Source organism: Hippocampus comes, unplaced genomic scaffold (genome assembly GCF_001891065.2).
Source record: "Hippocampus comes isolate QL1 unplaced genomic scaffold, H_comes_QL1_v1.1 scaffold9, whole genome shotgun sequence".
NCBI classification, from domain to species: Eukaryota; Metazoa; Chordata; class Actinopteri; order Syngnathiformes; family Syngnathidae; genus Hippocampus; species Hippocampus comes.
In genome coordinates this window covers 2,093,051-2,104,517 of record NW_017805275.1, presented here as the reverse complement: position 1 = coordinate 2,104,517, position 11,467 = coordinate 2,093,051, and the positions used below count along the sequence as shown (strand labels likewise).

At 40.8% G+C, this 11,467-nt stretch overlaps 3 protein-coding genes across 9 annotated transcripts in view; 2 read left to right on the top strand and 1 right to left on the bottom strand.

The window, feature by feature from the left end:
- Window positions 1-1,634, top strand: part of fermt3b (FERM domain containing kindlin 3b) — an 11,156-nt gene extending 9,522 nt beyond the window's left edge. For both annotated transcript variants that reach the window (XM_019869997.1, XM_019869998.1), the window contains exons 13-15: window positions 658-782; window positions 913-1,054; window positions 1,180-1,634. In XM_019869997.1, coding sequence (XP_019725556.1) covers window positions 658-782; window positions 913-1,054; window positions 1,180-1,359 — 447 coding nt within the window. In that variant the 3' untranslated portion in view covers window positions 1,360-1,634. The remainder of the gene's footprint in view (window positions 1-657; window positions 783-912; window positions 1,055-1,179) is intronic.
- trpt1 (tRNA phosphotransferase 1) lies at window positions 796-5,138 on the bottom strand. 3 transcript variants are annotated; one of them, XM_019870004.1, is made up of 8 exons: window positions 5,041-5,138; window positions 4,216-4,297; window positions 2,647-2,816; window positions 2,366-2,543; window positions 2,226-2,282; window positions 2,033-2,143; window positions 1,867-1,953; window positions 796-1,002 (listed from the first exon to the last, which is right to left on the bottom strand). In XM_019870004.1, the coding sequence occupies exons 1-7, from the start codon at window positions 5,116-5,118 to the stop codon at window positions 1,934-1,936; spliced, it is 696 nt and encodes a 231-aa protein (XP_019725563.1). In that variant the 5' UTR covers window positions 5,119-5,138; the 3' UTR covers window positions 796-1,002; window positions 1,867-1,933. The 3 variants fall into 3 exon arrangements, with proteins under 3 accessions (XP_019725563.1, XP_019725565.1, XP_019725564.1); XM_019870006.1 differs by having other exon boundaries at window positions 5,016-5,103; XM_019870005.1 differs by lacking the exon at window positions 796-1,002 and having other exon boundaries at window positions 1,883-1,973.
- On the top strand, window positions 5,136-10,423 carry zbtb3 (zinc finger and BTB domain containing 3). 4 transcript variants are annotated; one of them, XM_019870002.1, is made up of 4 exons: window positions 5,136-5,253; window positions 6,288-6,779; window positions 6,858-7,123; window positions 8,651-10,423. In XM_019870002.1, the coding sequence occupies exons 2-4, from the start codon at window positions 6,291-6,293 to the stop codon at window positions 9,567-9,569; spliced, it is 1,674 nt and encodes a 557-aa protein (XP_019725561.1). In that variant the 5' UTR covers window positions 5,136-5,253; window positions 6,288-6,290; the 3' UTR covers window positions 9,570-10,423. The 4 variants fall into 4 exon arrangements, with proteins under 4 accessions (XP_019725561.1, XP_019725560.1, XP_019725558.1 ...); XM_019870000.1 differs by adding an exon at window positions 5,329-5,400 and having other exon boundaries at window positions 5,158-5,253; window positions 6,288-7,123; XM_019870001.1 differs by having other exon boundaries at window positions 6,288-7,123; window positions 8,654-10,423.
- The last annotated feature ends 1,044 nt before the right edge of the window (window positions 10,424-11,467 follow it).

Here is an 11,467-nt window from a genome sequence, read left to right as displayed (position 1 = left end):
TATATACACACACACACACACACACAAACGCACGCGCGCGCGCACACACACACACAGTATATATATGAAAGGACATTTTGATTGATAAAAACAAGTAAACATAAGCCTGCAAAAACCCAACTAGGATATTCGTAGGCATACCGTTTGAATAACAGTATGATTATTTTACTCATCAGTAGTAATAGCTCAATAAATTATAATCTCTAATCTTATGCTTTTTAAGGCTTCACAAGAAGCAGCAGTTTGACAGCTGTTTGTATGCTCGTTATCCTCTGTGAAGAATGACTAAAATAAATTATATTACTAAGAGCATCTTACAGTGTAGCCCAATGATTTAGTATACTACCCCAGGTGGCCAAGGTGCCCACACCAGAAGGAGCAGCACAATGTCCATTGAATTAAACTCATATCTTAAAGCACCATTGTATCTTGGCAGACAAAGAAAACGCACATTTTGCCTTGATTTGAGATATAGATTTATTCTTAGTGATCTTATAGTTTTTGCACAGAATAAAAATATACTTCTCATTTGACTCTTTAATATTGCATGTGTTGATTTATGGGATATTGACCGACTGAAGATAATTGCAGGTAAATGGTAAATGTAACTCATTTTGCCATTTCACTCTGTGTCTGTGTGTGTGTGTCTCTATGCAGCTGACCCCTCGTATTCTGGATGCGTGCCAGAATGTGGCTCAGCTCTCACTGGTGGATGCAGTCTTGCGCTTCCTGCAGATCTGGCAGGCCCTGCCCGACTTTGGCCTCTCATATGTCGTAGTCAGGTTCCATCACACATTTGTTTGCAAGCTTTTTAATCATTTAAATGAAAGCAGTACTGTCATCCCAGAGTTTTTAAATCAATGAGGACTTGACAGAATGAGGAGGAAATAAATTGTTTTTCTTGTCGGACAGGTTCAAAGGAAGCCGTAAAGACGAGGTACTGGGCATTGCTCCCAACCGTCTTATCCGCATCGACCTGGGTGTGGGAGACGTGGTGAAGACCTGGCGGTACAACAACATGAAGCAGTGGAACGTCAACTGGGACATTCGACAGGTGTGAAAAGTCCACCAGCCATCACTTATAATTATGAGCATTACAGTGAAACACCAATGATTTATTCTGTGGGGAAAAAATATGCGATCGCTGCTGTTGGTTGTGTGGTTTTAACCACATCACAGGTGGCAATAGAGTTTGAGGGGAACATCAACATCGCCTTCAGCTGTGTGACGGCCGACTGCAAAATTGTTCACGAGTTCATCGGGGGCTACATCTTCATGTCGACGCGCAGCCGCGACAAGAGTGACAAGCTCAACGAGGAGCTCTTCCACAAGCTGACCGGAGGACACGAGGCGCTCTAGACTCTAATACACCAAACAATCTTAATCATTTTCGATTGTAGGCAAAAAAACATGACATATGCATTTTCATTCCAGTCTGCCAAATGTCAAAAGATAAAAAGCAACAAAGAAAACATTGCACACCCCTCACGACCAATGTATAGTACACTTACCTCATTGTTACTAGCTCAACACAAATAGCAAATGAATTCCGTGTGAGAAAACAAATAGATGTCAACAGCAAATGTTCACCACTTACACATTTAATAAAATAAATTGAGCGCATTTCATTCTTATACGTGTTCATACCCTCTTTGTCAAGGCATCTGGTGCCATTGCCATTTTCACAAAGTGATATGCTGAACATTCATCTCAGGTAATTTCAGCTCTGCCTATTATTATTATTCATTGAAGACTATTATTGTCTGTAGGTGTGAATGAGAGTGTGAATGCTTGTTTGTCTATACTGTATGTTCCCTGAGATTGACTGTCCCTCCCCAAAGTCAGCTGGTAAAGGCTCCACCTCACCCGAGATCCGAATGCAGATTAGCGATAGAGAAAACGGATGCACTTGTTGAACGGTCTTCTGCTGGCATCACAGCGGCAGGATCCACCCTAAAAACAAAAGACAACACCTGCTCACCGTCAGGATAGAAAAACAACACACAATTGACACATATGGTGACTCTCTTACTCGTAGGCCTGAGTTGTATGGCTCGGCTAAAGTATGTCGCAGGAAGTTTCCCTTCGATGTTCCCTGTTGTCAACAACACACGGTTCTCTGACCAGAAGAACTCAATCCCATCTGTGCAGTCATATTCAGTCAGGTCAATTTTTTTAAATGAGATTACCTGCACAGGATGTCAATCAACAGTGTGTCATCTTACCAGCAAGCGCCTTGGGTACATCAATAAATATAGCGAGATCACAGTCTTTCCTCATACCTGGTTAAAAATGAGGAAAAAAAACCCAAAACACTCTCATCGAAAAGCTTTTGATGAAAGGCACGCAGTAAACCTTTGCGTACCGCTTATTACGCCGTCTTCTTGTGGCAAGCCTGGGGCCAGATGAATGTGCGTCCTCCTCATGCGACTCAAACCCTGCTCCTGGATGGAGCTCCAGTTGCGCATGTAGGACCCGTGAACAGCCTCGGCAGGACAGTCGGGAGAACCGGTCAAAACAGGTTTCAGCTCCAGATCCGTTACCTAGCCACAAACATTCAAGCGGGATTAAAACTGCATTCATTTATAACTGGTGCGCTGGAGATTCCTGGATCAAATATATGCAGGAAGCTGAGCTTGACTTTACCTGTATTGTGTGTCCCTGATTGGCTCGAATTTGCAAGCGGCCATTTTCTGGGTGAGGACGAAGTTTAAAACGCTGCTTGTCATTTGTGGCCACCACTCTCTCAACATCCTCCAGTTTGTATGAGCGAAACTGCGGGCAAGCCAAGACATCCTCCACAAACACGTAGCCATCTATGAAGAGTTAATATGACTTTGGGACACATGACTGCAGAAGTACTAATCACCATTGGTGCAATATATTAAATTAAATGTCATTACGCTGCATCTTTCTCCACTGCTTATTTGGGCTGAATGATTTTGAAAAATTATATAATGCAGAGATGAAAGTGGACTTTCCTGAAAATTCCGGAATAAATAAATAAATAAATAAATGTGTGTGTGTGTGTGTGTGTGTGTGTGTGTGTGTAGCGCTCGCGTGTGCGTGTGTGTGTGTGTGTGTGCGTGTGTGTACACACACACACACACACACACACATACACGTGCGTGTGCGCGCGCTCACGCACTTGGCCGATCAAGCATGATGAATTAGTTTACACAAAACGCTATTCAAATACTCGACATTCAATGATTAATCTTCCTTTTGTGTGCACACTTGTACCCTTTGTGGCTTCCGTTCGGGCCAAAATTTCGAAATCTCCAAGATGTGGCGAGGCCATGAGAATGCGAGGCGAAGGTATTACTGTTGTGGCGAGTCCAACAACGGCTAAGCTAAGTTAGCCGAGACGACACTCGAAGTCGGACGGACACGATTTTCTGCCAATCTGTGTTTTTCCCTTTTTGGCCAAATATATTTTTTACGACAACTGTCTTGTTGACGGCGTCTTTTATTCGTTCCACTGGGGTTTAGCAGGTGTGTTTATAAAGAGACGAAAATTGTTTGGGGACTATCCCCCACGTTCTAGTTGAGATGGTATAACCCAAGAGGCAAAATGACACTTGCTACTGTTGTTGCGAGTTGCCATTCGTTCTACTAAACCATTAGTCAAACGCCATCATGCCTTCTGTCGTTATTACACAAACAAAAATCTCTTTACTGTTACTAGTGTTAGTGCCTCAATATGGCTACGCTCGTGAAAGCAATACAACGAACTCAAACGCGTCTTCGTTCAATGTTGTCAACTAATATCCGGATTATGCAAATTTTCCTCAATTCTCCGGAGAAATTTTCATAAAAATTTGAAAAACCCGGAATTCTGGGAAAATCCGGAGGACTTTCATCTCTGATTAATGCAAGTTTTCTTCCTCAATATTGTGATTTAATATGCAATCATTTATTCAAGACCTTCTTCCCATGTATTTAACAAACACACACAATAAATTAATGCATATTACAAAAAACATCGGATTTATAATTTTTAATTCATAATTGTTTTGGTTTTGTAGATTAGGCCCCTGGATTCAAACCCTAAACCTCAGAACAGTATAACATACGCACTAACCGGTAGGCAACCATGCTACAATAAATAAAACATTTTTACACAGTTCTTGTATTGGATACTATTGGGTTCTGTAGGTGCATTGTAATTTTCAGCCATTCAGTTCAGAAAGAGAAGTAGGTGTTTTCACTCACCTGAACTTAAATGTAGCCCCATTTGGGTAGCACCGTGGCGAAGAGCATAGGACATCGATTTAGACAACCTGACATCTCTGTCCTGGCAGGGGAAAGCAAATCAGTTTTTTTTTTTTTTTTTATTAAAATACGTCAAATTATTTAATTGGATATATAAAAGCTCTCCAATGCCCAAACTATTAAAGTTAATTCAGACAAACACAACATATCATCAGCAACATTCAACAGTTTCATACCTGGTGTGAATCTCTCATAAAAGACGATTTGATTGGTATCACGATACAGGGGATGCGTTAAGATTCTAGGACAGTACAAATGTAATGATTCGATTCGGCTCACAGTAGATTTAAATCCAATGTTTTGTTTTTTTACACATCTACTTTACTTTGAAGACAGACACACTTTAAAAACCCCTAACTTTCTTCACAGTTGTCTCAAGAAAATACTTGTAATGGCAGTGGAATATTTAAAAATATGTCTGACAATTCTGGTCTGGTGTAAATCATTTAAGCTTTGAAATTTCACGTACACGCAACTAATAATGAAACGTCTGATCCAAACTAGCAACCTTTTGGTTAAAAAACAAAACAAAACAAAAAAACCCCACTATTTTGTGGGGGGTAGGGGGTTTCCATTGATTGATTAAATTACTTGTTTTCGTTGTTGTCAATACGAGTAGACTACTGTATAACTCACAGCATAATTTATTTTTACCGTTCGTACCAGAGTACATTTCAGACTGCGCACTCATTTTAAAGAAGTCAAAATCGGTTATTCTAAATTTATTTTTACTTTGCCACCTCTTCCAAAGTGGCCGGAACTCACCTCTTCGCCACCACGTCTCCCTCTTTGGCCTCTTCGATTTCCTCTGTCAGACTCCATTTTGAGACCACTCAAGGTCATCAAACGTGATCACGTGGCTAGTGGAGACATGGTCACGTGACACTAAACCTGCTTTTCCGGTTTGTGTGGCTCTGAATGGATGTGTTAGTTGCCTGAGATTTACGGTTTGTGGTGGAAGACGACCACTACGCCTGGGTAAGATCATCATCTTGGTCATTTTTTATTACAATTTAAAACAGACTATTAAAAGATGAGGTGTCGCCCTAGCAGATTTGGGCAACTGGGGAAGACGGTGGCTGAAGGATATTAACGATTAGTTCAAGAGGTTGCGGGAATTGTCAGGTTGTGTTTGTTGTGTGTTTTTATGTTGCTCTGGAATGATTTGTCTGACGTTACATTTAGTAACGTTGCATTAGATTGTTTGTCCACAAAAGTCTATTATTGGTATGCGTTAGTAACGTTGATTAGTCAGAGGTGGGTAGTTGAGTCTCTCATTGTAATGGTACCATTACTTTAGAATAATATTACTCACTTAAAAATATAGTCCTTCAAATAATTATTTGCTTAAGAATAACTTCGTATTAAATTAAAAAGCTTTTTAAGTACTGAGTAACTGTGAGTAACTTCTAATTTATTTTGATCTAAGCATGATTCATTTTTACAAGAAAAAAAAACGTTTCGGTGAGCAATGCATGTTTTGCATTGTCAATCTGGATGTCGCTATTTTACACACAATCTAAAGTCATAGTTCGTTTATATATATATATATAAAATCAACTATAATAAACACTGCAACATGAATTAAACCATGTGTTAAATATGACACATAAACTATTAGTAACGCAAACACACACCACAAGGATTTTGTCAGTGTAACGTAATTAATTTAATGCATTGCCCCACGCAATGCAATTTGATTGCTATTCATCAGGTTGCAATTCAATTCAATATTGAATCAATAAGAACTAAAACTACACAAAATAGGAGTATAAATACTTAAGTCTGCATGCATTAAAAAATGAAAAAAATGCACATTAAGTACAAAAGTAAAAAACTGATCAATGAAATTGCATATAAATGTAATTATTTCCTCTTGGAAATGGTAGTAAATACAAAAAATGCGCACACTAATAACTGAATTGTCAGGTGTGTGTTCCTCATAAAATCCATCATTTAATAATTTTTCACCACATATTCTCGTCCTTTTATTTGTCTTCCTTGTTGGTCAGGTTATGGAGTTTCCTCAGCATTCCCAGCAGCTGCTGTCAGCTCTGCGCTCCCAGCGTCAGCGCGGCTTCCTTTGCGACTGCACCGTCCTGGTGGGCTCATCCCGTTTCCTGGCTCATCGAGCTGTTCTGGCCTCCTGCTCGCCTTTTTTCCACATGTTTTACTCGGATTCACTCCGCAGCGCTGGCGCAAGTGCTTCCAGCAGCTCTGTTACACTTGACAGCGATATTGTCACGGCGGCCGCATTCAGCCTGCTCCTTGACTTTGTTTATGAAGGGGTGCTGCAGCTGGAGAAGTCGCCACCACTGGAGGACGTATTGGCAGCGGCGAGCTTCCTTCACATGAACGAGGTGGTGAGGGTGTGTAAAAGAAGGCTGCAGAGCCGAGGGCCCTTGGCTGAGGCGGATAGCACTCGCTCTGAGGAGAACACTGGGGCCAGGAAAGTAACAGAGACAAGGAGGCAGGATTGTGGGGATGCTGGCCCTGAGCCTGTGGTAACCATGGCAGCAGATCACTTGATTCCCATTGCCATGACAACAACCGTCACGCCAGTTCCCCTCATGGCAGGACAGCGTATGTCGGAGTCTGTCAAGTCTGAGTACAGGATTGATGTGGGCTCACCAGAGGTACGAGCTCAGACTCCCCTGAGTCCTGATCTCGCTGACACCACGCAGCCTGGCATGGGTGGCCCTCATCTGCTACCCTGTGGAGAACTGGCGCAGGGACCCGCTCTGGGTCATTCTATGCAGGAGTCGGGAGGCCCCAACAGGTTGAGAACTGGCAGTCAGGGTGAAGGCTCAGCTCTCTCCAGCCCATGCAGCACCACTGAGACATACAGGTACAAGTCGAGAATCTACACCCTCGGTATTGCCTGAGTAGTGACCTATAAAATAAATAAATAAATAGTGGCCGTGACCCATAAGGTGCATCACTGACTTGGGGGAAAAATGGTGGAAAAAAAGTGCTGTGATTATAAATGTAGTTTTTCTGGGTCCTTGCACATTTAAAAATGTGTATAGTAGGTTAAATGAGGAATCTTAATTGTCCATATGCATTATTTTGAATGTTTATCGGTGTGTAAGTGACCTGTGAAATACTGCCGACGAGTCCAGGGTGACCCTTCCTCTTGATCAAAGTTATCTGGGATCGGCTCCAATTCACTTGCCACTCTAATGAGGACAAGCACAAGAGACAATGGATGGATAGATGACGGCAGTCAGCATATCAGACGTGGCACCTGTAAAGCTGAAATTTATTGTGGAGTTTACATTGGAGCTATGTATATTTGGCACCTGGACCTTCAGTGGGGCAGTCTGGAAATTTACCTGAAGCAATTATAGTGTAGAACCATCAATTCTATGCAAAAACACCCCATAAATAATCTGGACCCCTTCAAATTCAGAATTTATCTTATAAAATTATATATACACGCACACACTTGTCAAACAAACTTGTGGTGCTGATTCTAAAATGTTTTAATGTGTGCAGAGGACTGAAAAATGCTGACATTGTGGGCCTGCTAGGTGACCCTTTGAGGCAAATTTGAAATCTGATTAGTTAAAGAAACAAACTCAGACAACTAATGATTATTTTAACAATTATTCAATCCGTCAATTAATTGATTAATCTGATTTTTAAAAACATGTTTTAATTTTCATCCCTTTATACAAAAAGAGGACAATATTTCAATTTGACAGCGTAAATAACTTTTGCATTTTGCACAAACAAATTATTGTATTTATGATTCACTTACTGGTTTGCTTTGTAACATTAAAAAAAAAGATAATTGTAATCCAAAGTAAAAGCAAATGTCTTATTTTGAGTTGACAAAGATGATCAGTCTGCTCTCATGGAGCACTACAGAAAGGTATATTTAATATTGAGAAGATGAAAATGTGAGGATTTTGACCATTTTAAATTATAAGAGCTATCTAAACAATGAATCAATTATCAATAATATTTATCAATTCATTTGATAATCAATTAGTTGTCGTTCAATCGTTTCACCTCTCAAACAGCCCCATTGGCAATCTAGTTTTAAGTTAGATTGACCAGCACAACTAGTTGTAAAGGTCCTGAGGAGAATAGATGGACAGGACAACACACTGAGACTAAAAACTGATTAGGCATAAATAAGTAACATCTACATACATGCTTTGGATAGTGTTTAAACCAGAATAGAAGGCCACCACTGGGAGTTGATGGTGAGAAAACATGTTTTCATGAATGGAGAGTTCCGTTGGAGGTTTTGTAAAATCTGGCTCTCCTAAAAAGGCACCACGGCCTTTATGTAATGGAATATGCTACTATTTCCAAATATTCTAGTTTTTCTGTCTGTTTTTTTTTTTTTTTTTTTTTGATACAGCAGCAATCAGCAGCCTTCCTCATCTACCCTTGTCTTGGACATCGAGGCTGGCTGTCCGTCAGCGGTTGCTCCTTCCTCACCCGAATCCAACAACTCACCAGATCTTCAGCGGGCCCGTGAGAAAGAAATTCGAACAGAATCTTTCGTGTGTGATGATGACAGATGTACGGCCAAGGTGGCACGAACACAAAACGAGTCGTCACTTCCGTACTCACGTCCCCAAATTCAAATCCAGTGCGCCGTCTCATTGCAACGTGGAGGCCAGCACCCCCACCTCTCGGCGCCTCAGACTCTTGAAAACATAGCTGCCATCGAAATGGAGTCTGGTGGAAGAGCATATTCCCCTATAGTCTTAGGAACTGAGGACAATAATGGTGACAATGCACAAGTCAAAGTGGAGGCCATTGTTATTTCTGATGAGGAGCAGGACGAGGAAAAAGAGAACTGCAAAGAAAGCGAGCCGGTGATGGACGACGACTTTGACATTCCGGATGAGGAGCTGAACACACACACCTCCCGCCAAATGACGTCCGACTACGCCTCCCCTCACTCCCCTTCATCGTCGTCTTCGTTGGCCGCTTCATTACTCCCTCCACCGTCCACGACACAGCAACACTCGGACCACTCTGCCTTTTTAACAGACTTTCAGGACACCATGGGGGGCATCGTGGAGGATGTCCCGACGTGCTGCGTCTGTGGCAAAACCTTCTCGTGCACATACACGCTAAGGCGTCACGCCATCGTGCACACAAGGGAGCGCCCCTACGAGTGCCGCTTCTGCTACCGTAGTTATACCCAGTCCGGAGATCTCTATCGACACATTCGCAAGGCTCACGACCAAACACTGCCACCCAAACGCAGCAAGACTGATATGGAGCACATGCCAATGCCACAACCGCCACCACCCCCGCTGAGCTAGCAGGCAGTTGTTGAGTTTTTATACCACTTGTACTATAAACTGTCCTGGGGAGCTGGAGTCTATCCCAGCTGACATGGAGTGAGAGGCAGGGTAAAACCCGGGACTGGTCACAAGTCAAGCACAGGACACATTTAGAGACAGACAACCTTTCACACTCATTTGCACTGTCCCTGAGTGGCAACTGAACTCACACTGCCAGCCAACCGCTTCACCATCACTGACTCAGCTAACAAACAGACCTTCCAAATTAAGGCTGAAGATTTTGGAAAATAATCAAATTGCAAAGGTTTCTTTTTGCAATATGCAAAATTATAATACGCAATTGTTTTTTCAATGTTCTTTCCCCATGTGTTTTTTAATTAACACATACAATAATCTATATTAGCGGAACAATGAATGATATAAATTTATAATACGGTACATTAATCTTTTGGTGTTAGATTCGGCTTACATACTGTACAGACAAATGAAATATGAATTGATACGAAAGACAGGTGCTTGGAATAACAACCAACATCTCCATGCAGAAGAACCCGTTACTGCTTAGATCTTACACAGGACCCTCAAACTCGCAGGCACAGGACCTGAGTTCAAAGGAAATATCACCGAGGTGGGTAAGGAATTTTTTTTTTTTCTACCGACCAACCGAAAATAAGCAGAGGTTTTTTTTTTTACCCTTCAAAATTAATTACATCCTTTGTTATGTGAAATTTGCACTCAACTACATTGTGATGTTGTTTATAATTTGATTATTTGTTCAGCCCTTCTCCAAATTAGTAACCAAGTCAAATGAACCCCGAAATCCATTTTGTGTCTAAGATCTGATCGGAGTTACCAAGGGCAAAAAAAATTAAATAAAAAATAAGGCAATAGCCTGGGGCTGCAAGAAATCAAGCTGTCAGTGAAGGAAGATGAAGTGGAGAGTGACTTGAGTGACACTTCTCATCACAAAGATGGGAATTTTAAAGTGGTCAAAATGATAAACTATACAGTGATCCCTTCGCGGTTCGTCTATCGCGGATTTTTTCAAACAAAAATTTTTTTGTTATTTTTTTTTTTTACATATACATGGAGTACAGTACTGTATATGTTTGTCTATGTGACTTGCTGTTGTTTTGCAGCTTCTCGCAGACCGTTTGCGGACTTAAAAACATTTTTTTTTTTTTACCTGTTTATGTTAATTGGACGCTACTTCGCGGATTTTCGTTTATCGTGGGTGGTTTTGGTCCCCATTAACAGCGATAAACGAGGGATTACTGTATTAAATATTGATTAATTTTCTTAATCTCACCAGTTATAGTCAACACACTTTTTAGATATTAATCCCAAAAGGGATTTAAGGGACGGTCAAACTCAGGAAATAGCAGAATTTTCTCAAAATCACAGATTTTAGTTGCGGATGTAAAATATTCAAAATCTTTGCAGTACATGGATGTGAAGAACCCCGAATTGACTAACTGTGCTCGTATCTTAACAGAACTAAAATTTAGAGTGCAATTTCAAAAAACAAATGTTTTTGTTGCGGCGAGGGTTAAGACCATCTTAAATTTCACTCCTTGTATTGGATCTTATATGTCCATGCTGGGGTTCCTAATAAAATGTCCAGTCCATGTATACACAGGTGCTATGAATTTGGTTGGATAGTTTCTGAATTACTTTCTAAAAATTTGAACCAAAACGCACGTACAAAAAAGTACTAGATCGACAGACGTGTTTCAATAGCTCAATAAATATCATAGAAAAGCTCATTTATTACAGCACAATTCAAAACGCAAATCTTGACAGAACAGAAAGATCAATTTCCATGTATAATACAGTATGTATGAAAAGAAATTTATAATCATGAAATAGTTCAGTGTGTACTTAATTGAAATGACTTTCAATTGTTGAAATGAACT